At 39.5% G+C, this 27559-nt stretch overlaps 1 protein-coding gene across 11 annotated transcripts in view; it reads left to right on the top strand.

Annotated features, from left to right (window-relative positions):
• LOC107099439 (unconventional myosin-Va-like) overlaps positions 1-27559 on the top strand; it is an 83369-nt gene that overhangs the window by 4935 nt on the left and 50875 nt on the right. For 7 of the 11 annotated variants that reach the window (XM_015397546.1, XM_015397550.1, XM_015397551.1 and 4 more), the window contains exons 1-6: positions 2931-3065; positions 16582-16692; positions 21691-21862; positions 21968-22112; positions 23919-24075; positions 27017-27160. In XM_015397546.1, coding sequence (XP_015253032.1) covers positions 3033-3065; positions 16582-16692; positions 21691-21862; positions 21968-22112; positions 23919-24075; positions 27017-27160 — 762 coding nt within the window. In that variant the 5' untranslated portion in view covers positions 2931-3032. Of the gene's footprint in view, positions 1-2930; positions 3066-16581; positions 16693-21690; positions 21863-21967; positions 22113-23918; positions 24076-27016; positions 27161-27559 lie in introns of those variants that run through there. The other 4 variants (XM_015397553.1, XM_015397555.1, XM_015397557.1 and 1 more) reach the window with 2 other exon arrangements.

The raw sequence follows: 27559 nt of genomic DNA on the forward strand, positions 1-27559 counted from the left end.
TTAGATGACAGCCATTCAGAAAGCAAAAAATGTAGATTTAATTACCCCCCGTAAGGCTGGTTTATGCTTAGAAACCCGGTTGTCTGCTTGTGTCGCAGTTAACGCAGATATGCCCCGCCCCTTCCGCCTCTTCCTGCTGCACCTCTCCAAAATTGTATGTGATCGCAGACAGTGCCGCAGACAGGAGAGAAAAGCGAGGGGTGTGAGAACGCTGGGACCCTATTTCCACCTGGATCCCAGCTCTTTTTCACCTTCATATCCCTCCGTTTTCGCACAAACTTGTCCCCACGTCCTTACCGCCTCACTATCTAGACCCACAGCTCGTTCCTGATTGTCCCTCTTGCGTTGTGGCATGGAATAACGTGGTGCAGACCACGCTTCAATATTGGGCATAAATCAAAACAAGCTCACTGAGACACACTGCTGCACTTTAGATGTCATAAGCATCCTCCTGTAAAGATTAGCCAGTTTAGCATCCTAGCATAATGCTAACTAGCTCTATCATATGTACCTGGCTGGTAATGCAGATCCTTACTTTGACTCTGGGGTTTCTATAAAGCTGCTAACATTTTCAAATCCAGCAATTACAGCCTGAGGTCCAAACCTTTAAGGGATGAAAAAACAACAACTTTATAGTGTGGTCATCCTTTCCGTTATCTGCTGAGATTCTCCCTCTCTCCTGTGGAAACCTTAGATCTGCCTTTTTGCACCACTGAGCTTTTAGCGAACCGTAATTCAGCCTCATTTAGAAACAAAGGGGATTGTTTTGAACAAAATGACCTTATTGAGTTTAACCAATCATAAATCAATGCTGTTATTTGTTATTTATATACAGGCCAATTCACATGCAATCTCAAGGCACTTTACAGAGATGGTTGAATCAAACCATACAGATAATCAGTCATTTAGTTTGGAAATAATCCTAATGTTTCAGAATCCTTTTGCCTCAGAGGTCCAGATTTCTGTCTTCTTGTCTTTAGATGCTGGATTTAAATTCTTGAAGCTCACAGACCTGCATGGTCTCTCAGGGACAGGAGGATACTGAGCTGTGTCACATGGCTTTGAAGGCATGTGTCGAACGTGGCCCTCAAAGACCCAATTAAGCAGGCGATGTCAATCAGGCCCAGTAGTTACTCAGTCAGGAACAGCTGAGAGACGAGAAAACACCTGCTGTTACATCACTGCCTGCGAGGATTCCAGACGAACAGCATGTTTGACCTTTTTTTGACCCATAAGGAAATGATTCTGAAACCGCTCTGTCATTGCATCACACCGGGACGTAAAACATCCTCATGAGTCTCAGCAAGAGAAACAAGGCCTTGAATCTGCAATCTAAGAAGGGATCGATAAATTTAACGAAACGCTGAGGGGTTGATCTTTAGGCTTACAGCAGGTCTGCTTTGCTGTTTGGAAATTCTTTAGAAGTTAAATCAAAGCTGGATGATGTTTAACAGCAGCGTCTTTTTGTTTTTTACCCACCAATTTCTCCATAAATATGCTCTGAATTAACATCCAGCTTGTTTAGCTAAACCCTTTGTGGCTTTCCGTCCTCGTAAACGTTGTTAGTGACTCAATGAGTTTATTAAAATGCTCTTTTAAAAAAAACTGACAAATTTTATAATATTCTAATTCACAGACATTTAATTTGAGATTTTCATGGCATGTATCAGCGCTTAAAATATTTCTCCTATGTAATAATTTTGATATGCATTTCCCTTCTAAAAAAATGTTAAGGCAATACTGAACTTTTGGAGTTTCTATTTATTTAGTTTTTCTTTTAGATGTGACTGGAGGTTTCAAGTCTAAGATAAATATCTTTTTCTTATATAAGAATAAATATCTCTCATTTGAAAAGATAGAAAAAAATGTAAGTAATATTTCACCTATAAAGAAGCAACTGCTCAGACATCAATGATGTTTTTTCAATTCAGTGTGAATTAAGTTAAGGATGTCCTGAAATGCAGCTTTAGTTTTCTTAATACCAACACTACAGGTCTATTAACTCCAAAAAGTGTCACTTTTTTAATCTTAAACGCCTCTGACATATATAGATAGATATTCTTTTGGATGTAAAAATTTGTATATCAAGAGTTTATTTCTGTTCAGTTTGATTACTGTTTGTTATTTAAGACCAACATTTCTTTTTCTAAGGAAGCTAATAAGAGTGGAAAGTTGGTCGGAAGGAAAAAGTGGTGAAGAAAGGTACGCGTAAAGTCTTTTTCAGAGGTTGGGGGGACATTTATTTGATTATTTTTAGGTCCACTATGTTTTATCATGTCCAAAATTAACGCCACCATCTTGCAGGAAATTTTAGAGCGCCTCATGCTTCGTCTTGGTGACAGGTTTTATAGAGATTCTAGTATATTTTTTTTTAAGCTTGCCCTAACGGTTTTCTAAGGTATTAAAGCTGGGTTTACTCTCCGTAGTGTTACTGCACTTGATAGACCAGCAAACTTGTTTGACTAGAGACAAAATATGGAGTTTTGCTAAGAAGAAGATGAGAGACAGCAGACCCAACAAAGCAGGTTAGCTGAAGGTTGTTATGAAGATAACGAGGGCTTCCATTACACCTCAGCAGAACCTCAGGCTGATCCCTTTCACGTCGCGCCACAATGGTACGGTATTCATTTATGCAAACCTAGTATATAGAGAATAGAAATGGACACATTTTTTAGAATGTCATCATTTGTGTTGGACTTTTTTTATGTGCTTCTTTTATGATGTTTAGACTCTGCAGCCATGTTCATCATATCCCAGTCAGCGCCGTTGTCTTATTTGGCTCCTGACTCATGTGATCAATATAGGAAGCTGGGAGGTTTGTTGACGGGCACATGGGAAAGCCAGTCATGTGCTGCAGGAAGTGAAGGGAACGTCCATGAACGCCGCTTATGTCTGCAGGCACAATGGGACGGTTCTGCTCCAGAGCTCCTTGCTCAGTCGCTTAGACTCTGGTCTTTTTCATCTGTGGCTGAGGGCGTAAGGACAATTAACCGGATGCAAAGGATGAGTTAGAGGTTGGGTCTGCTGACAAGATGAACCGGGAGCTGGAGTATATGTTTGTTCAAGTAAGTTTTGGCTTTTTTTTTCAGTCGTGTTGGTTAGAAATATACATGTTTAGCTTTAGAGGCGGGTCAGTTTAACAAAAAGTTTACAAGGAATATTTTGGACACCCTTCTGTTCTGGTCAGGGATGCGGTGCCACCACAGTCCCGAAGCGGGCGCACCCTCAAAAAACGGCAGAACTGCTCGAGTCAGAAGGACAGAAACGTTACTGTTTGGAAAATAAATCCGATTTCGGCTTATAACCTCTACCGCTCTTTCCAAACATATTTGAATCAGAAATTGGTTGAGTGGTGAAATTGAATCACTGTCGAGGCTTTGTGAGACAAACTATGCTTTTCATTTTTTTCATTTCAGATTGAGATATAATTAATTTAACCTGTCACAGATTGGACTCTATTACTTTTCAATGCATCCTGTGCAAAAGTTGTGTAGTTGTCAACCGTACAAAAGTTACTGCAGCGCCCCGTTCTCCTGCTCACTATAGAGTCAGACCAATAGGATTAGTAACTGGGCAGCATCTCGGTTTCTAAGTTAAAGAGGTCTGGCAGGTTCTGGGTCTCATGCACACCATCCTTTCTCCAGACTCGTACGTTTCGTAACCTTCCGCGCGAAGCGAAGCCTCTGAACCTTGGCGTCATGCAGTGTCAGCCCAGCTGAGCAGAAAAACAGCAGATCCTCACATGAGTGGCATCATGTGACGAGGCCTCTGCAGTCTGGGACTCTGTTGACCACTTTGTGGAGAATATCTGATTCACATACCGCTGCTTCTGTCTGGACGGCTCCATCTGACCCTCCTCATTCTAACGTGTCTTAAGGTTTTAATCTGTTTCCACTGGATTCCCTTTTGTCCAAATTCCTTTTACTGCGATCAGCAGAGTTTGTAGAGAAACTTCACTTCAGGCACTTTTAAGCTTTACTTAGATGACGCATGAGCAAACCTTTTTTCTCTTGAATTCCAGGGCTTCCTTAGAAAAAGAAGGCTGTTCTACTGGTTTCTATTAGATTTTGTTTTCAGAAATGTAGCTGATTTTGATTCAAATGAAGTAAAGTCAGCTTATAATGATGTCAATGATCAGGACTATAGAGAAAAATTCCCATTAAAATATCAGATCATCAAACTTTCAAAATCCGTCAAATAATTATGGGTAAAAAGCAGCATTGCAATGTTGATTTCACTTTTAAGGGAAAAACTATCCCTATCAACCTGCAAACATAATCAACTCAATTATAAAACTATATAAACTGCAATAAAAACATTGTTTGGAAAGCTTTATTTACTAGAATAGAGCCTATATGACAGCATGAAGTAGACCAGAAGATCTAAAATAATGCATCTTGCTCCCATGTAAAGAAATTCTACAAGAGATGAAAAACGCCTCCATATATCTCCTTAGAAAGGAGGAGTTACTGAGGCGACGTTCACACAGCAGCCTAAAGTCACCCAAATCCGATTTTTTTTTTTTTTTTCTTTTCTTTTTTTCTTTTTTTTGCCCCTATGCGACGTGGATCTGATCTTTTCTTGGCAGTCAATTTCTTCCAATGCGACCCAGGCCACTTGGCTCTCTGGTCCTCAATCCGATATCAGTTTGATGTTTTGCTAATGCGACCTGCGTTTGAACAGCCAGGTCACATTCACCCGACCTGTACAACATTAATACCAGACAAAGGTTAATATTCTGCGTCTTGCTACTCAGAAGGAGGAAGAAAAACAACAATCATGGCAGACGATGATGCGTAGAGCAGTCTTTATGTTTATCCATCTTGAAAAGATTGTGTTTTTAAGGTTGGGAAAGATCGCTAGATGCGCCCAAGCACTGCCATCCATGTTTACTTCGTAAACATAGAGCACGCTGGCTTTCGATGTCATTGCGTTCTCTCCTGCGCATGCTGGACACTTACATTTTATGAATGTAGTTCACACAGGAGATCACATGCAAGTCGTATATATTTGGAAATGTGAACGGCAATGCAAAAAAAGCGGATTTCACAGAAAAATCAGATTTGAGCATTAAGGCCTGCAGTGTGAACATAGCCTAAGTCAGTTCAAAGGATCTAGGTCACTGCACTCTGAAGCCATAATCTGCAAGTGTAGAAAACTCAGAGCATTTGAGAACCGAATTTACTATAAGAGATCAATAAGAACTTATTCAGGACCCAGCTGTGGTTTGGTTTCCTTGGGAAAGCAAACAGACGATCCAGAGAATTGAAGGGCGGGACAGGCGCCTCTCATCTATACCTTTTACAGACATAAGCATGATCTTTGGTCTGTTGATGATTTTCCAACGTTTCTTTATGCCTATTCTAAAGTATCACATTAAAAGTACTTCTAAAAAATAGAAATGAATTTAGAAAAAGTATACAAGAAAATTTTTTCATACTTTTTAATTTTTGACTTTTTCAAAAAAAAAAAAAAAAGTAAATATGCATAATTTTGAAACAACATGGCTGCACTTTGGTGCAGTTTGTAAAGCTTTCGCCTTTCTGGGTCTTTCTGCTTGTTCGATTCAATTCAGTTATTTCTATAGCCCCCATTCACAACATGTCATCTCAAGGCACTTTACAGTTCACCAGATCATCCAGTCAGATTGATTCAAAGTTTTCTATCTAAGGAAAATCGGCTGATTGCATCGACTCATTGACTCGAAAGCAATCCCTCACACTAAGCATGCTTGTAGCGACAGTGGAGAGGAAAATCTCCCTTTGAACAGGAAGAAACCTAAAGCAGAATCAGGCTCAGTGTGAGCGGCCATCTGCTGAGGCCAATTTGGGTTCTCCTCATTCCTGCGTGGGTTCCCTCTGGGTACTCCAGCTTCCTCCCACAGTCCAAAAACAGGACTGATAGGTTAATTGGCTTCTCTAAATTTTCCTTAGATGTGTGTTTAAGGTTGTGTGTCTCTGTGTGGCAACCTGTCCAGGGTGTACCCCCGACTACCGCAGACAGAAACCGGCCCCACTGCAATCCTGTTGGAATAAGTTGGATAGATTTAGAAACACATTTGTCTATTAAGCTGTGACATAGCCAATTATTTCCTCAGCGGTTTCCAGTGTCCCATGCTAATCAGGTTTCTCTCCTGACGGCTCCATCATAAAGTTAATCTTGCCTCATTGCAACATATTCATTAAAACCTCGCTCCATCCCTAATCCGTGCTCCGCACTAGTTTGCTAGTACAGCCAAGCATAATGTAAACATGTGATATTACGCTGTTCATCACCTCATTAATTCCCTCCGATGTTTGGAAACATGTCTATTTCAGTTTTTCTTTTTTAAAGTTTGCTCAAACTTTGCTAAAGTATTAGGATAAAGAGGCAGCTTGTCTCACCACAATATCCCATGACATTTTTTTAGGTAAAATCTAAACACTAGCAGAATAAACACTGGTGTGATGATATGTTTCTATTGTGGTGGAACCCTTCAATAGGTACAATAGGTATGGAAAACCAGATTGGCCACAAATGGAATAAGTTTAGAAAAGGCAATGTTGCTGTTTGGAAATATCAACATTGTGGTGTAACTTAAAACGCATGCGGAAAACTTAAAATATTTTCATCATACATAGATAATTATTTGATTATTATTTTAATTTGTAATTATTTACAAATAAGTTCTATATTCTTGTTTGTAGCAGTTTGTTGAAAGGAGTTACTTTTTTCTCTGCCGTACTAATTAACATCAATCTTCCTAGATGAAAGTCATTCATAGATATTTTTATATTAGATGATCTTCAGCTGATTTTAATGAAAGGAAGTGAAAAAACAAACAGAAGCATATTTGTTGTTCCCCCTTTTATTAGATTTTACCAATGTAATTACGGGATTGATGGATAAATCAATATCTAAAAAACACAGCGGGGATTTTGTGTCACTGAAGGAAGATAATCAGAAATATTGAAGAATAGACAATTAACTGAAGAAAAGAACAACTAGTTATTGTACCTCATCCACATTTTGGATATTTTTTTATAAAAGTACTTAGCATTATATGTAAATTATTTTAGGAACAATTGTTTTGTTTTTTTTTTCTTTTAAATTAAAGCACTAAGATCATCCCAATTTCTATCAGTGTTGCTTACTGTAATCATACTTTGAGTTTCTAATCTAACCTCAGGACTCAAGCTGATAAATTAGGGACAGAAAACACTTTAACTAAAGGTTTTTAAGATGCCACAGCCTTGCCAGGGGACCTTGAGTTCAAGAGTGAAAGCTCCATGCTAATCTTTCTAATCTGCTCTTGACTCTGAGCAGATTTGTAAACACTCCTCTGAGATGCCTCGCCCCGCTCAGCCACAGCACGGCCCCGCCAAGGCATGAAGCCGCACACAACCAGGTATTGGACGGCTGCTAATGTGCAACTCTGGGACTCGCACATCAAATTTTGGCAGCAGAAATAATCTGAATTGTCTTTTCATAATCTTAGACTGACATTGCTGAAGAAAATTAAAAGAACTATTAGTAAATATACAGACTTTTATAACTGTGAAAAAAGGTAAGGTACGTTTAATTAGATTAGGTGTAGAGCTTAAAGTTCAGTAGAAAAAAACTCACTTGCATTTATTCTCCAGCTATTTTAGTTTAAACTAGTCTAAATCTTGGATTTTAGAGAGTAGTTGTTTTAAATCATCTCTTTATGTGATGAGCATGTGGCGTAGTTGTCCATGATAAGATTAGTAGGTGTTAAACCCTAAATTGGCCTAATCACACAATGATCCTTTATCTCAGTTAAACGAGGATTAGCTATGTGTCTCTAGAGCAGCCGTTAAATGCTTTAAGTGACCTTCTGACTCCTCTCTGATAGCTTTGTTTATTTCTTTCTACGTTTGGTTATGTCTCAACTTTAAGGAACGATTTCTTAACTTCTTTATGGCACATCAATTGAGAAACTTTTTCAAAATAAGCCATTGTAATAAATATGAAGATTGTGGAAAACAAAAGTTAAAGAAAAGCTACAAACTAGATGCTGCTGCTGTATTTTTATCAGGTTTATACACTGATGTTGGCATTTGACATTTTTTTTTTGTTTATTGGTTGTTTCTTGTCAGTTCATAAACTGGTTTTGTTTATTTTCTAAGAATTGTAAAATAGAAATGAGGACAAAAGGAGGAGCTGCGGGTAGAGCTTTTTTAAAACCTACACAGAAAGAAGGCATCACAATACTCCACACCGGTGGATCAAAGCATTTGTCACCTTTTTGAAAATAAAAACAAACACATAAAATTCTTGGCTGGTGGTGCATTTAGTCTGAGTTCTTAGTTTGGATGCATGTTTTGAACTGATACTGGACGGGGCCGCCTTTTACAGTTGCCTTTTGTATCTCTGCTTCTGTCTCCTTGAACCCCAGTCGGCCTCAGCAGATGGCCGCTCACACTGAGCCTGGTTCTGCTTTAGGTTTCTTCCTGTTAAAAGGGAGTTTTTCCTCTCCACTGTTGCTACAAGCATGCTTAGTGTGAGTGATTGCCTTCGAGTCAATGAGGCGATGCAATCAACTGGTTTTCCTTAGATTTAAAACTTTGAATAAATCTGACTGGATGATCTGGTGAACTGTAAAGTGCCTTGAGATGACATATGTTGTGAATTGGCGCTATATAAATAAATGGAATTGAATTGAATCTAAGAGTTGATCAAAGGAAATTGGGCTTTAAACCAATATTTAAGGTGAGCCGATCCTAAACCCGTACCGCAGGAGCCTTGTGTAACAGTAAGAGTGAGAAAGATAAGATACATGTGATTTAGAAGTGAAAATGCTGTGACTGCCTAGCCATTAGCTGCTAATAGGAGTGGATTGGTAAAAAAAAAAACGGTTCCATACATACCTCGGTATGGACCCTACATTTTCGGTACCGTGCAGAAAAACAAACATGACCAAAAGGCTATCCTCAAAGGCAACTTTTTATGATTTAAATTCAGCTGAGATAGCTGCAACGTTCTGTAAAACAAGAGAACAAGCACCATATTGTCAAATATAGATATACATGAAAGGAGTATATTTATAAGTGCATTAGTGCCACACATGGTCGTTCTGGGGATTTTACCATAGGCTACAATACAAAAGTGCCCTTTTACATCACATAGCTCTGTGAACATGAGCTGTAGGCCTCACAGTTAACAATATAACGTTTTCAAGCCTTGCCTTTCACATTAATCCACTATGTACAGCTGTCTACTGTACTCAATTCAATTTCAATTTAGTTTATTTATATAGCGCTAGGGGTGTGCAAAATAATCGTGATGATGATGCATCGTGATTCTAATTTTCGTGATCTACTGCATCGATTCTTGATGCCAAGAATCGATTATTAATTTAAAAAAATGAATAAATAAAATTGCACTAATGGTTGGCGAACATCAGCCAAAAACAAGTGCAATACCACTTCCAGTCCAGTAGATGTCGCTGCAAATGTGTTGACGCACGCTGCCTTGTGTCACAAGCATTTCCGGCCGTGGGATACTATGCCGAGTCATTCAAAAACAAAACATGGAGGAGAAAATATTGCAATGCATCGCAATAATTCAAGTATCGTGATGCATCGTGATAGAATCGCATCGTGGCCTGTGAATCGTGATTCGAATCGAATCGTGACTTCTTTGGCAATACCCACCCCTATATAGCGCCAATTCACAACACAAGTCATCTCAAGGCACTTTACAGTTCAACCAGATCATACAGTCAAATTCATTCAATTTAACATTTCAACACTAAACATCTGCATTTGCCATCACCAGCTGTACAGCTATGTACTGTACACCTTTATTATTAAAGGTTTTTCTTTAAAAAAAAAAACAATAATATTAAACTTCCATACCGTGTGTATTCTGCGTGGCAATGCGCGTTCTGAACCGCGACCCCGTGTACCATGCCGGCGCTTGCTGCTAACAATGCTTAAGTTGGCTTCTGCTTCATAGCTTCAGGTCAGCTCTAAACTAGAAGCTTATATCTGTGGGTTTTGTCTTAACATCGGAAAAATTAGAAAGATCAGACCTGAACCTGATCAATTTATACTTATTATTCTTTTTAAAACAGTTTGAGATTTATTAAACCTTTACTTTTAAACATTTTGATTTCGCAATTTTTATACATTAGAATTAGAAAATCTAAAAATTCCAATTTAAGGACTTTTTAAAGCTGTATTGTACTGTTTTTTATTAGCCACAATTTACTATAGTTCAGTCTGCGAAGATTTTATTATATTTGTGAAAGCAAAGAAACTGATTATTTGCCCAATAAGCATCCCATGTTATTATCTGTAGCCATAAATGCATAAACCCGTGGGATGCATCTGAGTTTATTTAAGAGTTTATTTAAAAAAAAATCTGTTTAATTAGTGGATGTATGTACTTATTTGGATAGATTAGGATAAAATGGTGGTTCAGTCATTTTGTGTTGGGTTCTAATAACTATCAAATGACGTGTCAGACATTAGTTTTCCCCTTCTGGTTGTCTTAGTCTTTGCAGATGAAAACTGGTTAAAGAGTTCAGGTCAGAATCAGCAGGTTAAACATCATAGAAAGCTGTAAAAAACAGCATTAAATAATTATTACAAATATATTTAAAACCCCATGTTTGTCATCTTCATGTGTCAAATCTCTGTCATGGAGAATTTGTCGCCAAAGATTTCTGAGTAAAGAGGAAGTCATTAATTAATTGGATGTCCTTCTAAGGCCCTGGGAAATGGTGGATGGGCTGAACGTTCATTTCCCACCAGAACCTCTGTGCTGAGATGGAAGTTTGTGTCTCAATGATTTCATGCCTCTCGTCCTTATTGTCATCCTGAAAATGCACAGATCTCCTCCCCGCCTCATAAATGCCGCATGCAGCATATGTGCAGAGACGCTTTGGTCATGTGACTGCTGATGTCAGGCATGCACTGACGTCTTTGCTTCTTTATCTCCAGCTTCATGCTCTCATCCCACCGTCTACCTTCCTTTCGGTTTCTGTTCCCGCATTACATTTTTATTTTCAGCGGCTCTCCTTTGCAGCCTAGAGTTTCATTAATAGAAGCTGAAGCCCTTGAAACAAACAACAAAATGATTTTCAGGGTGTGTGTTTGTGCGTATATAAGCCTCAACCTTCAGCTCTCCTTTCCTTTGGACCCAGGGGATTTAGTTGGTATATAAATACGGTTCCGTTCCCCTGCAGATAAACTGCAGTCCTTCCTCGTTTGTCTCCAGCATAACTGTGTATCACATGAAAAGAAAGTAACCAATCTGCTTTTTCACACATTTCAGTGTTAGCAAAGTGCGAAATGAGTGTTGGGGTGTTTCCTGTGTGAAGGTGATTATTGGGATCGGGAAGTGTGCTCAGTAGTGCAGAGATGTCCCTGTGAGCTGTGATGCTGCTCAAAACTCCCTGCTTCTATTTTTAGTCTCCATCCTTCTCCTCTCCTCCATCCCTCTCTCTCTCTTCCCGTTGCTAGGAGGCTGGCTACAGGGACAGTGTCCTGCAGAGACCAAAAAGGTGAATGAGTAAACAAAATGGTTTAATGTGCTGACACAGTTTATATTGATCTACTTTTGCCATTTTTTATTGGTTTATTCATTTCTTTTAAGGTTAGTTAAAACTTATATTTACAATGGAGCCTGAAAATTCATCTAGATGTTTGAAACTTTTAAGAATTGCTGTTTGATCTGCTGGTTTGTTTTATTTGTAATTTGATCAAAAGTTTTCTCCAAAGGCATAGAGTACTTACCTATCATAAGTACTTACCCCCTTGGATGTCTTATCCTTTAAAGGGGTCATAGAATGTAAAACAGAGTTTACATTGTCATAGATGAATAACGATAGTATAGTGGGTGAAATAGACGTTCAGAGAAGCTCAAACCCCATCGACTCCTCCTTTCCCTGCAAATCTCACAATTCTAAACTTCTACCATAAAACGGGCGAATCCAAACGAATTGGTTCTGGCCTGTACTATTGTCACACCCTGAAATCTATGCCGCTGACTGGACCGGACCTCAGCAGAGAGCCATGAGTCGCCCGTCCTCAGCCGGAGGAGGGTGCCGGTATGGCAGGCGGGGGGGGAGCACGGTAGCCTGGACACGGGGGGCCACCATCGTCCAGGCTACTGTCACCTGGTCAGGTTCGGTCGCTCCATCCCCCGCTGACTCCCTGCCCCTGTCCACCGGTGTTCCCGGACCAGCCCCAGAGCTGACTGCTCAGTTCGAATGCCCGGTGTGTTTCGAATGCCCAGACAACTTTGAAATTCCCCCCAGACATTATTTTAGGTATGAAAAGTTGGACATGTCTGGGGAAAAAGAAGACGTCTGGTCACCCTACCATATCAACAGTTTGTTGTTTCAGTGAGTGAGTGCTTGTTGCTACGATGCGTCTTTGCTCAGCAGCTTCGCTCGTTGTAAACCAACCAATCAGCACACAGCTCATCTAAATATTCATGAGCATACCATAAAGGGAAGAAAACCTGTCGTTTAATTCTAGAGCTTTTAGCCAGGCTTGCATTAGGGCTCATAGAACAGCTAATATGCCATTTTCAGCCCAACCAGATGTTACACACCCTATTCAGAGACCTTAAGGACCAACACCTAATACCCTATAGAATCATTCTATGACCCCTTTAATTGCTCTCTTAAATTAATCAAATTTGGTTTTCATCACACAAAGATTGACTAGGAAAAAAGTGGGAAAAAATTTTTACAAAATGAAACAAAAATCTAAATAAACCTAATGGTTAGTTAGACTATTATTTATCTCTTTAGGTCAATCAATGCACTGATTCCGTGGATGCTTCTCTATCAGGATGGAATATCATCACACACTGCAAATTTAGCTAAATTCTTCTTTGCAAACTGCTCAGGGTGTCAAGTTGTACCTGTTTCAGGTATTAAAAGCTATTTCATGTCCAGCCACTACTTCTCTGTAGGACAAAGGTGTTTGCATTGGGGATGGTCTGTTTTAAAGACCAAAAAGTCCTCTTCCACCTGACCATGGAGTCTTTCACCTGCCTTTTAGCAAACTCTAGCAGAGATATAATTAGATTTTTCTTCTATGCAGGATTTCTCATCACCACTCTCACATAAAGCATCAGTTTCTGTCTGCTCAGTCTCACTGGTCTCAGCAACTGGAGCTTGTAAGTCATTCAGCCGTAGGGGTAATAAGCGGCTTCACTCGCTCCATATTCCTTCCATTTTTTATTTAATTGATTTCACTGAACTCTGGGGGATGTTCTTGACATCTATCTCCTAAATCATACTTTTAAAAACTCTTTTCCTGAGTTCCTTAGAGTGTCTATACATCTTCAGGGCTCAGCGTTAGTCAGGAAGTCAGACTATTCTATACCGATCCAATCAGATTGACCTGTATTGAATTAGACATTCAATTTAACAACTGGTGAATAATTTTACAAACAATTACTTATATATTTTTTGTTTAATTGAAATCGGTTTGTAGAAAGCAGTCTTTACTTTGAGATTTTTTCAGATAAATTTTTTATGTGGCGAAAAGCCAATGTTTTTGGAGGTTACTTATGATTGTGCTAATCTGGCATAATGTTAAAGAGCAGAAACTGATCTTAACCTCCTTAAAGTTATTCATAGATTACAAATAGATTAGTGTTGCCTAAATCAGCTAGTCCGAGATCAGAATCGACACTTTTTTGTGCTAAAATGCATTAAAGAAATATTGTTTTTCTTCTATAAACCGGGTTAAAATTCAGGCGTTCTTTGCTTCTGTGGTGAAAATAGGAGAGATGTAAGTGATATATGCTTTGATGCAACATTGGTAGTTATCTAATTTATTCTTATATTTTCTGCTACAGTATATCAAACGACCATTTTTATCATTATGGTTTTTATATTTAGGGGAAAAAAACGGAGAGGAATTTGGCCTTAATTATTTTTTTGTTGTTTTTAAGTTACAATTGCTCTTTTATGAGCACATTAGTCTACTATTCTTAATTCTGCAAATAAATTGTCAAATAAGCAGGAAGTAACTATAAAAACATTTGTGACTCATATAAAATCTTTTTTTTTTTTGTTTAGTCTTTTCCTTTTCAATTTTTAGTTTTCTGAATTCAGATCTTTACCTTGTTTGTTTAAATGTATTCATTGGGGAGATGTTTATAATTATTTTATCCTTTACCTAATGATCCTTTTTTTTCACTAAAATGGAGGCTGATGTATCAAATGTCAGTTTACTGCACAATGATGGGGACCTTTTTCCATCTTTTATATTTGTGCCCTTTATTTACAGTTAAGTTAACAAATTTGATGGTCTTATTAGGGGGAAGCCCAATCTCCAGTGTCTCCACCATAGCCTCCATTTCCTGCTAATGTTCTATTAGAAGTGGGGCGGGTGGAGGAGTGTTTGTGTGACCAGGAAGTCATGATTTAAAAGATCAGTCAAGGAGCATCAGACGTAATAAACCCAGCTTCTACAATGAGGCTTCTTTCTTTGGCTTATGTCAAATCGTCATCAGCAGTTTATGTAAGGAGGGCAAAAAAAAAAAAAAAAGAGGTGAAATTCTTCATCAGACTTGCAGCAGAAATTCTCTCATCGTCATGTGCTCCAGCCTGCCCTATCCATGAAGCGTAATTAAATATTTCAGTGATGGGAGCTCACTTTCAGGAGGATTTGAGAAAAACAACAAAGCAAAAAATGAGCTTTGAACGTCTGAATTTGAGTTCCTCTTCACTAGAGCTTCCAAAGTTTGACTGATGGAGCTTCATTATTATCTTTTCTTTTTTTTCAACCGTCGACGTCTTGAAAGTTTTATTCCTGTTGGTTATTTTTCATTTTTTCTTTGTTTTCACAGATTGAAGATAACCTTCAGGCTTTAGCTATCAGGTGTTTGATCTTTACTGTAGTTGCCCGCTCACCCAGCAGTTTCCCTGCATTTGGTCGCCATTTATCCAGAAACATGAATAAAGATGCACTTATCAGAAACCGATTTTTGCTTTTCTTTAGGCTCTGACACATGCAGCTTTTCTCTCAAAGGACGAGAACATGTATAAACAAATGTAATGGCGTATAAAAGACATTAAATAAATCAATATTTTTACACCATTTTTAAGATTACAATATCAGTCCCAGTTTTAATTAGTGTTTAATTCAGCGTCATCTTAGAGTCACTATGTCTCCTTAAAACCTTCATACAAAACAATTATTTGGGATGCTTGCTCAGTAAATTCATTTCTATTGTACCATTACTAATGTATAAATGTTAAGTTTGCAAATTTCTGTTAAAGTTTCATCTGGATCCAAGTGCTTTGGTCAAGTAAGGGTTAAAATTGAACTTCATTTCTGGAGAGAGACAAATCGTAGCAAACACCCCAGAGTTAAGCATGGTGGAGGTTCGTAATGCTGTGTGAATGTTGCCCTTCTACAGACACAGAATTTTTTTTTAAATGTACAGTTTAAAAAAAAAAAGAAGTTCTTCCTTTAGAATAATGGTCAGAAATATCTGGTCAAATCAACACTGACAGCAGAGAAAACCCTTCCAGGGTTATCAGTCCACAGCCCCGAAGTCTTTAGAAAACGTGGAAGACAAGATGGCAGCAGAAAAAAAATCCAATCTAGAGAGATTTTGCAGAACAAAACGGAGAAAGAACGATCTCTCATTTTATGTTCCAACCCTCAAAATTGTTGTAAACCTAAAATGCTCATGTTGGTGGAATAAAGTTTTATGAAACTGCACCAGGTGTAAAATTAAAATGATTCCTTCACTAATTATTATTAGAATAAAAATTTGAATAATTGAACTTTATTGATTTATTTACTCTATTTATTGATATTATTGATACTGGAGAAATTTACCTCTGCATTGAACTCATCCCCTTGGGGAGCAGTGTGGGGTTAAGGGTCTTGCTCAGAGACCCAGAGTGGCATTCTGTTGGAGTGGGTTTCGTACTCAGAACCTCAGGATTCCAAGCTCTATTCTCTAACCACTAGGCCGTCACTCCCTCAATTGATTTGTTTTAGATGTTACTGTGACTTTAAGAAGAGCTGTCAGGTTATAGTTTCAAATAATAGCTTTGTCCTATTAGTGTGATATTAATTTACTACTTTGACTTGGTGTTCACCTAAAAAACCATGTGCTCTTTCATTTCTTATGTTTTCAGTGGAAATTTGCTCGATTTCCCTGAATAAATCCGGGTTTCCTTTCTGAAACTTGAATTTGCAGCCAATCAGATAATGTGTATGTTGGCGTTTTCCCAGCGGTCTGACAGCATCAGCTGCTCGCATTACGTCACACGTCTGCAAGGCTGAAGCAGTTTGATAGTAATGTCTGTCTGCGAGACGTTTTCCCAGCTGCATTCTTAGTTTATCAGCTCCATGGACGGTTCCCACCACTTTCCTGACCGTTATGAGCCATGTGCTCATGACTGTGGAAACACAGAGACCTCTGTTTTCTCCAAAGTCATGCTGTTGGCAGAGAGGGAGGAAGGAAGCTTTCCTGCCATCTTTTTTTTTTTTTTTTTTTAGCTTTCACTCTGTCCTCTTGGAAACTGGATGGAATATAAAGAAAAAATTTAAAATCAAATTAATGTGTTTGTCTTTTTTTTTCTTCTAGTCTGCTCGGGTTTGGATCCCTGATGCAGAGGAGGTGTGGAAGTCTGCCGAGCTCACCAAGGACTACAAAAATGGCGACGCCTCGCTGCAGCTCATGCTGGAGGACGGAACGGTGAGATCATTTAATAACAGAGGGATGATCTGCCCGGATTTCTTTTTTCCTCTCTGCTTTTGCTGCATCTCATTAGTGGTCGAACCATTAACACACAAATGGGAATTTGAAGCCAAGACGCCTCCAAGGAGCGTTTTAAAAGGTTCACCACATTTAATTTGTTTCCATTAAACACAAACCACTATGAACTCACTTCTTCCTTTAAGCAGTCAGAAAGAGGCACTTTTTTGACTGCACAAGGTAGCCAAACTATTTGTAAATGGATGCCCTTAGGGTTTTAAAATGCATGTGATAATTTAAAATGCAGCCAGAAGCTCCACGAACACATCAAAGAGGTCTTTTGTTTGGCTCTGATTGCATATCTAAATGTTTAATGTTCCCAGATTTTGCCAACAGCTTTCTGTGAAACAGTATTCAGCGAAACAAGCTAAAAAGGAATCTTTATGCGGTTTGGTTGGAGAACCAGAATATCTACGGTACACAGATGCACCGATCTGATACCGATACCTGGGCTGAGCCCATCAGCCGATATCAATCCGATACTGCTGTTGAATAAATAAACTTAATACCTGTGTGAGTAAAGCAATCAGGATTTTTAAACATAGGCAAATCAAAAACTGTTATAAATATACTTCATATTATTTTTTAACAAATGAAGTGAATATTAGCAGCATAAATAAGGAAGTAACACCTTCAAGTGAACCACAGACAGAAATTTTAGAATATGATTTAAGCTATAGCTGCTGCCTAAAAATCGCAATAAATCGCTGGCAGTGTTGGATATGAACGTGTTCAATGAATGGCGTTCAATTAACTTGTAAACAGATCAGTTTTGGAGTAATCAACGAGAAGAATGAGCGACTCACACAGCTCACATTAGCGTTCAGTTTATAACGGCACTGCATTGGATAACATCGGGTTTTACGGCACTTATTGCGTCAAACAGCCTGACAGACCAGCATGTCTACTGTTGGTACTAGTCTTTTAGATTCGACTCATCTGCTGGTATTTCTGATGCCAGTTTAGCAGAGATTTATGAACTAACAAAAGGAAAACTCAGACAGAATAAAACTCACGTTTTTGTGCAAACTGTTCCCACCGGGACTTGGCAAACAAATCCGCCTGTCAGCCACATCCAGTTCACATTTATATCGACACATCGAGTCAAAGCATCCCAGAAATTTTGGGAAATATCTGCTACTAAATGAGGGATTGTAAAAAAAATAATTTTGGATCCAGATCTTTTCGGCAGAACCTGAATGTTCATGAATGTTTCTGAAGTTCTGTGTAATTCGGCTAAATAAAGACTTCACTGCACATCCAGTAAACCTTGACTGCATCCAGTATTTTCTATTTCTTTCTATATGTTATGATCACACATTTAAAGAGGGAAAATATGAGCTTCTATTGTGGACGATTGTGGCTTCATTTAGCAAATGAACTTGAACTAGTTCATTTATAGGTTTGTGAACTTAGTTCATGATGAGCTAGTTCATTTTCATCAGTGTGAACTGAACTTTAAGCTATTACTTTTTAATGATGAACTGGCACAAAATTGACTGCTAGAACTGGGTTGCTGTTAAAAAAAGAATAGAGTGGATCAGAAATGCTGGACCGGCATCATTAAGTAGACTTCTAAGCAGCTAATTGTGCTATAAGATTAATGCTGTTTCTACCTTTTATTTACCTCCAATTTAACTGAACTTTAAAAAAAAAAAATGCTTGAGGCTTATAGTGAACTACAGGGACTAGGTGAAGGAGTCATGGCCTTTATTCTTTTTAGCTTTTTCCCATTTTGTCGACTTTCTTGCAGAAACTTGAACTTGTTTTATTGAGATTTGAAGTAGCAGATATCCAATAATTTAACATTTTAAGATGTGGAGAAAGTGTTTTTGCATTGTTAATTATTCAAGTTTTCTCTAAAATGATTAAAATCATAGAAGGTCGAAACCCATGGCATGATTTTTAGTGTTTCTTAAAAGCAGCTTCAGTGTGAGGATTGGTTGGCAACAGAGCTGCTAAATATGATTTGCAGTCGCTGTTTCAGTGAGAGCTAAACTGCTGTATTAAATTGTTTGGATGCAAAATTGGCATTTCATGTTTATTCTGGTCTCATGCATTCAATCTACTTGAGTATAATACAATCCATGTATTATATACCTAAATATGATAAAGATCTTATTACCAAGGTGCAAAAAGTCAAGGAGAGAAACAGCAGAATCTGTTATAGCCGATGTATGTGTGGTTAGTGCTTAGAAAAACTGGTATATGATTTTTAAATGAGAAATGGTGTTACGACCAATGACTTGTGATGTTACAGTAAGCCCTGTTTTTCTCTTGAGCTTCAGGTTCCATGGCAATTAATAAGGTCATCATGAGTTAAGTCTTTAATGCAGTATTCAACAATAGTGTCTTGATGTTTTTCTAAAGTAACATAAGGTAAAGTTAGGAGTATTAGGCTAAATGAGTATAATCAGAACATTAATAGAGCCATTACAGTTTTATGTTGAAGTGTAACTCACCCCAATATATATATTGTACTCGAGTTGAGGGGGGATTAGGGGGCAGCCCCTTCCTAAAAAAATCTTAAAAATCATCCCCCTTCTTAAATTAAGCATCACCTCCCATACCATCCCGTGACATTTTATTACTGAATGAGTAAAATTTCTACTTTATATTAACAGTAATGACAATAATATTGACCTTTTAACATTTGGCGGGCTGTGGGCTTACGAATAGCCTGAACAAAATAAAATCAAAGAAGCGTCCTACCATGATTATGAAGCTGATCCCAGTGGGAAATGAGTCCCTAACTATGCAGGGGCAGTGATAGCCAGGGACTGACTGCAGTTCTACTGTAAGGTACCTTGGTCAGGGTCAATGACCGGCGTACCTGACATGGAACAACCAGACCATGCATACTGCTTTAGGTTAATAGACATATATATATTTACATACACTGGGAATGGACTGGGGAATGGGAAAATCCATGAAAGCTCAGCGGTGTGTAAGCATTCACTGCCAGTCTAGGCAGCATGTGGGCAATGAAATGGAATAATGTAAACAGATGCCAAACCCCATAATGCACCGCAACATATTTTTGCTAAATATTCAAACATAAATTGGCCAAATATAAGAGGAACATCATAGTTTGGTTCAAAGAAAACATTTTAGTTTTATTATAATTTAGTTTGTTGCAAGGATTTTACAGTTTGAAGAAATAGAAAATGACACCATATGTTAACTGTCACAAAGATGTGGATGACAAGGAAGGGCTATATATACTGCATGCATCATTTAGGTATTTAACATTGCATTACTTCTTGAGCTGCTTGAGTTATTTACTGTCACAGATAGGTAGGTGCTTCGGCCAGAGACTAAGTGTTTAATTTAAAGAGGGCCGGGCTTAGCACAATGAAATTAGGACCGGCCCACTGGGGCGCTATTTTAATGTGCAGTTTTTTGACATTTTCTTGTGATTATTTTTTGAAGTCTGGAATATTTGTCTGAATACTGTCCTGGTGCTGCCCTGGTAGGGTTGAACAGCGAATATTGCAGTTTAATTTTCTTATTGGTTTAAACAGTTCATGGCGATAGAGGTACTTCACTGGTACAGGGTTAGCGAGTCTCCTGTCCTCCACTGCCTCAGTAGCACCAGCTATGACAATCGCTGAGTCAGCGCTTTTAGGCAAGATGTTCAATGGGATCAGTTTTCTGCCCACTGGGCTCCATAAAGGGGGGAGATCTCAAAGGATCTGTCCATGGTGTAACAAATAGCATCTTTGCTCGTTCTCCATATCACAACCTGACCAAAAACCACTATAGATGGGCGATAAGTCCATATATATTGACTGATTATATTGACAACAGTCTAATCATCCGCGATATGGCGATATTCTTATAGGCGATTTTTCTTTTTATTCCATTATTTACACGATTAAAAATGACTCAGTGAAAAGTGTTACACAAATCAAAGTTTAAACAAAAGGGAAATTTTTAATAACAAATCAAACAAAACAATAATGGAAAGCTAATGGAAGAGCAAGAATCAGGATATTGCTCCTGAATGCGCTAATGAATCAGCAAACACTTATACATATCTCCTGTTTTTGCTCAGTTTAAAAAAAAACTAGGTTTTTTCTGCACCAACGTCAGACATTTGGTTTCTCTCTGGTTTAATGGATTTTTCTTAAAGCTGATAAGAAAAGAAAGAGGGCTATTTTTTTCAGGAAACTGCATAAGTTTAATAAAAAGCCAAAATATAATCCTGTTTTGGCCTAAAACATTATAAACAGTTGTCAAACAGTCACTGACAGCCAGCAGAAGGATGGTAAGACACGGAGTCCTGCTGTGTTCAAGCATTTTAATGGAAAATTGAGTGTCAGACAAAGGCGCAGAGGCAGCTGGGATGAAAAGAACCTTAAAACGGTTGTTGAAATAAAGGTGAAGGAGATTCATGACTTGGATTTTGGGTCGGTGCTTCTAAGCCACCACAAACAGAGGCTCTTAGGAGAAGGAGGGGAAGCTGGCTAACGTCTTATGCTGGGCGTACACTGTACAATTTTTTTTTTGCCCTTTTCGGGCCGATTCTCCAGTCGTGCATCAGGCTTACTTTCAGCCTGATTGTGCGTCGTGTAGTGTACAGGGAGTAACGAGGGGCCATCAGCCTCTCACGACGATCAGGAATCGTAAGTTCGGGAGAAAATCAAACATGTTTGAAGTTCAGTGGGCCTTCATAAGGTTGCATCAGAGTGTTAGAACATGCATCGTGAGCTGTGAACTTTTAAACCCTGAGGTTTCATCGTACAGTGAGCTGTAGCTGCATGCAACGATTGAAAATATCGCACAGTGTATGCCTCCCCTCCTCCACTCAGGTTAGGAGATGAAGGACTTGACTCTTGACTGCAAAATGCTCCAAAGTGAGCAACGGTCAGGCGCAGTCGGACCTGTGTTGTTTGATAGGAGTTGTGATTCTGTTTTGTTGACTTCTTGTCTCAGAGCATTGATCATAAGCTGGACCCCAAAACGAAGAACCTGCCTTACCTGCGGAACCCAGACATCCTGGTGGGCGAGAATGACCTCACTGCTCTCAGCTACCTCCACGAGCCCGCCGTGCTCCACAACCTTAAAGTCCGCTTCATCGACTCCAAACTCATCTACACCTACTGCGGTAAGTTGTTTTCTGATGCCGAGCTTCAAAGTGTGCAGATAAAATATGTTGTCATTAATGTTAAATGATTTCAGCATTTCTTTCCCCTTTTTCTCTCCCTTCCAGGAATCGTTCTTGTTGCCATCAACCCTTATGAGACACTGCCAATCTACGGCAGTGAAATCATCAATGCCTACAGCGGGCAGAACATGGGAGACATGGACCCTCATATCTTTGCTGTGGCAGAGGAGGCTTACAAACAGATGGCAAGGTGTGTTAGTGTGTGTGTGTTACCTGAGGAGCCGGTCTGCCTGTTGCTCAGCCCTCCCTCTCCCCTCAGGGTTTGTAGGTCAGAACGGAGACAGAAATAGCCACATGGTGGTCACACTGTCCGCTCCCCCTGTTCCTGTGATCTAAAACAGACATGGCTCAAAGAAAAAGATGCCAAACTTTATTCCACGGTGAAACCAGTTTGTTTTCTGGGAGCTTTGGTTTCTAACTCACTGACTGATACAGTGAGATGAATGAGGGAATTAAGCTGTATGTAGACTTAGACAAACTTTATTGTCATTTTGTATGCACACTGTGTTTAAAAAACAAAGTGACATTGCTTACAGCTTACAACAGTGTAGTAAAATTACAGTTGGAGTAGATAAAAATTACCAATGCAGCAGAATGTAACAATGTAGAAAAACTAGGAACCAGTTTAAATAATGGTGCAAAAGGGCATTGATCTGAAAAAGTTCAGTACTGTGCAAAATAAATATGGTGCAAATGCAGTGGAACATTGATTTGTCTCCCAATTAAAAGGATTATAAAAGTTCAGAAATATTGGTAGTGCAAAATAATGTGATGCAGATTCCAATTTAGAGTTCAGCAGTTCAACAGTGTGATGGCAGTGGGGAAGAAGCTGTTGCAGAACCTGCTGGTACTGCATTGGATGCTGCAAAGCCTCCTCCCAGAGGGCAACAGGGAGAGCAGTCCATGGTGGGGGGTGTGAGGGGTTATTGGCGATGTGACGGGCTCGGGACACGCAGGGCTGGGATGAAATGTCTTTAATGGAGGGAAGAGGGGCATCAATGATCCTCTCCTCTGTTTTCACCTAGCTCCTCACGTTCTTTTAGTCTGAGACGCAGCAACCTCTACACCACACAGTGAGCTAACTGGACCTGGGCTCCCCTCATGTGGAGGAAGCTGTGCCAGTTGGAACATTTATGGAACCGCAGCAGTATGCTGAGGGAAACATTTACCTCGGCTTCCAGGGGAAAGCTGGTCATCATTTTTGGGGAGCTAAGCCAGAGCTACAGTGGCTGCTCAAAGATGATCACCTGATTCCCATTGGTGGCCGATTAACTTTAGCTGAACTGAAATCATTGGCTACAGTGTGTCAAAGCAGAAGAACTCCTAAAAGGTTCTGGACTCACTTTGGATCCCTCTGATTTAGACCTAGCCGTGTTTATTTCTTAAAATTATCTAGTTAAAGTACAGACCTATATCTGACCTAGAATCTGCAACAAAACATAAACAACTCATACAACAACAACTTCATAGACTAAAGCCTCTTTCACACCTTGACAAATTAGCCAGCGTATGCCTGACGTGTAAAAACGCTAGAATACGTTCGATAAGTTATGGGTACGTAAACAGCAGCTAGGTAAATAACGCGATCAAAGAAATCTTTTTATGCAGGCCGGGTGCCTCCCGGCGCATGGCTGCCCCCTTCAGGACACTGGCTTGCATTACGCTGCATTATGCAGAAGTTAGGCTGTTGTTGGACATACGCTCTGGACTCATTATGAATACTCTAAGTATACGCACAAAATTGAAAACATGCATTAAAAATTCAGCGTTTTAGGAGATTCTGGGACGTCAGGCATACCCTGGCTAAATCAGCAAGGTGTGACATTTTTACCAGCTCTGTTTCTTGAAAGAACATATTCAGGTTTGTATGACTGGTTGTCATCCGATCCTAACTCCACCCTAATATAAATTGAGTGAAATAAACTTAGGCTAAAAACAGCCTAAACTTGACTCTTGACTCTCAGCTTCAGTTTCTTTTATCTGTTTTGTTTTGCAGGGATGAGAGGAACCAGTCGATTATCGTGAGTGGAGAGTCCGGAGCAGGAAAGACTGTCTCAGCCAAATATGCCATGAGGTATTTCGCTACCGTCAGTGGTTCTGCCAGCGAGGCCAACGTAGAAGAGAAAGTTTTAGCATCCAACCCCATCATGGAGGTGAGAAATACAGTATGATCTCTTGGCTATTATTCATATCTAACATATCTAACAAAACTGAGATGCATTAAGCGGTCAAACTTTCTCAGAGGGTTTATTAAAGAGAAAGGTGAGATCTAGAGATGCAAGAATCTGTCAGCATGGCATCATATCAGCCAACTATTCCAGCTTGGACTGATTCTTTATCTCTTCAGTGTAGTTGTTTAGGTTTTTATCTCCTATAGCGTCTCCTCCACATCTCCATCCCCCACCCTGTCTGTCCGGCCAACATCAGTCTTCTTCCCCGCTGCAGTTGGTGAAATGAATAGGGGTCTTTCTCTCCTTGTCGCAGTGATGTCACCTCAGCCTATAAACCTGGATTCAGAGCAGATGGTTGCATCAGCCTCGCCGGTTTCACAGAACCAGTCTGTGTGAACGTTAGTTTATCGGAGAGAGAGAGAGCTGTTTACTCCTGTTTGGCTGATGCTGGCAGACATGGCGATACCTGCTCTGCTGAATGCTTCCTTGTCTGCAGTGAAAGACCGTGTGTTTGGACTTAACTCAGCAAGAACCCTCTGTGCTCGTGCTTAATCTAATTCTGTTCAGGGTAGCTGGTATTTGGCTTTGATGTGTGGATTCACGCGGCCCCACCCGTCTGTGCTCACTGATCAGTGATCCTCAATGGATCTGCTACCGCTGTTTATTCATCTGGATGCGTACAGTAGATCAGAAGGTGAAGGTACCGTCTCATTAGACCGCCGTGCAGAAAGCAAGGTTATATGAAAGCAAGGTACTGTACTCTAATTTGACCTGCACATTTTTTTTTACATCTGCTCATAAACAAGAATGTCTTTCAGGTTCTGAACTTATTAAAATCTCATCCAAAGAATATTGAAGGCTATTAATATTTCAGAGGGAAAAGGAGCCTTCCTGGCTGCCTCCATTGGATGTTGGAGCTTATCCTTAATATCTGACAGATCATCGATGCTGCCACTTCTCTAAAAAGAGAACTTAAGCCAGTTTGCTGCTGCATTATAACCTTGCGCTGCAAGCTGCATGGTCGTGAGATCAGAGTTTTCAGTCTCACAGCAAATCCATCTTGAAAGACTCCTGCTAATACCTACATCTCTTAACAACCAGTGAGTTGGACAAATGACATGATGCCAGCAGTGCTTTTTTGGGGCAGGACATGTAGGAATGATGACAGTCAGAACGGCCTTGCTGGGGCATTACAAACATGGCTATACTGGTGGACCCACCTGTTGAAACTGCAATTGACTCGGTTTTAGCTAAAATAGCAAGAATTTCTCATTTAAAAAAAGTAGCAAAGAGAAGCACTTTGTGCGTTTGTAGATGGGAAAGATGTCTGTGCTTTTCTTCTGACAGCATTTGGAAAAAGTTTTATTCAATTCAGTTTATTTATTTAGCACCAATTCACAACACGTCTCTCACAGTAAGCATGCTTATAGCGACAGTGGAGAGGAAAAACTCCCTTTAAACAGGAAGAAACCTCCAGCAGAACCAGGCTTAGTGTGAGCGGCCATCTGCTGAGGCAGACTGGGGTTCAAGGAGACAGAAGCAGAGATACAAAAGACAACTGTAAAAGGCAGCCCCATCCAGGAAACACACAACCAGGCAGACGAGCTCCGAGCCAGCTCCCATGCCAGAGGATGAAGAGAGCACATCCAGCTGCTCTCTGTGGAAGCACAGATTTAACCCCTGAGAGCTTTGGTGGTTTGATTTATCAGCTTACTCCACTAGTTGTGAAAACACTCAAGAAACTGCAGATGAATCCTATTGTGATGCTGCGATTAGCTGCATGTGTATTATGGAAGGCGGGTACTAGCTGGCCCCTCACCCAATCAGCTCGAAGTATTGTAATAAAAGTCACTCTTTTTCACAGACAGACTGAACGGCAGCCATCCCAGTTTGATAACGTAGAACTTAACTCAGTTCTACACATATCAGTCTGGCTACTGCCAGGTTAACTCCATTATATACGGCTTTCAGTCAATTCAAAGCCAGGATGGAGACATTATCAGTTCGCTTAGAGAAGCAGCTGATGCTGCCCTTCTCTATGGGAAAAGACATTTGACCATATTTAGTCTAATTTATATATTATAGTATATTTAGTGCAAATACAAAGAGCTCTGTTTTGAATTCAGCGTTTCTTGGTTTGCATTTTTAGAAGAGTTTATCATGAAAAGAAGCTTTTTTTCTACTAATTAACACAAGGAACAATATCCTTTTAAGTAAAAAACACAACCTAGAATCTCAGCAGGAACACCTCAGACTAATTGACAAGCACGGTGGTGGCAGACTTTATGGCGCCACTGAAGATGCTGGTATCAGAAATGGGTCAAATATTAGCAGAAATAAAATTAATGGATTTGATCAGCCTGTATTTAAAAATCTAAGAAATAGGGAAGCTAACAGAAACAGTTCCCCTCTGTTTAAAGTTTCTGGGACCCATTGGTTAATAATACATGGGTCGAATGTTTTCATGTTCACTATTCTTTTCTGCTTGAGTTAATATCATTTGTTCAAGCCTTTTCTAACATCCCACAATACAAAATAGGTTAAATTATGTATAATTTGTGCTGATATCAATGTCAGTATTGGTCAATACTTAAAGCTGCCATATCTGTATCGTATTGGAAATGGACAAGGCGTATCAGGGCACCATTAGGCTTTACATGTCTGGTTTATCCTGCAAGGTTTTAACAGATTTAACTAGTGGAAATATAATTTTAAAGATTATTAATAACTTAGCATTTAAAGCAGTGAATTCAGGAGGATTAATTGTTAAAGAGGATGAATATTAAATAAATGTCAGAATCCTGTGTCCTACTTTAATATGTTGATAGGACTGAGATGATGTGTCCTGCATGACTAATTTAAAGTCACCATTTATGCCCCTTTGAATTGTTACGAGGGTGTGTTTCTCTCATTTGTTTTTCAGGCCATCGGAAACGCAAAGACCACACGGAACGACAACAGCAGCCGCTTTGGCAAATACATCGAGATCGGCTTCGACAATCGATACCGCATCATCGGGGCCAACATGAGAACATATCTGCTGGAGAAATCCAGAGTGGTGTTCCAGGTGTGTGGGGAAAAGAGATGCAGAAACTATAAAATTCAGTCCTGGTGAATAGAGTTGCCACATGCTTGCAAAGGGAGAGATTATTTCATTTGCTAATGACAGGGATCTCAATGAAAAATAGCAGTTGGTTGTGCAATGCATCAGTTTGGTCATAGGGAAAGGTAGCATGTATCGTCCCAAAGCTGATACTAAACCACACTGTTTGTTAGAGTCATGGCCGAGACAGATAAGCTGATTATTGGTGATGGGATGACGGATCGATCGAAACAGGAAAAAAAAACTAAAAAAAAACTGTTTGTGGCTGCTAACGTCTGCAGATTGAGGTGAAAGTTCAACCTGAGGAATGACAGCGAACCAAAACATTTTAGCAGAGTCGCAAGAACAGGGTTTAAATAAGAT

The sequence above is a fragment of the Cyprinodon variegatus genome, unplaced genomic scaffold, assembly GCF_000732505.1.
Source record: "Cyprinodon variegatus isolate N-32 unplaced genomic scaffold, C_variegatus-1.0 Scaffold870, whole genome shotgun sequence".
Lineage (NCBI taxonomy): Eukaryota > Metazoa > Chordata > Actinopteri > Cyprinodontiformes > Cyprinodontidae > Cyprinodon > Cyprinodon variegatus.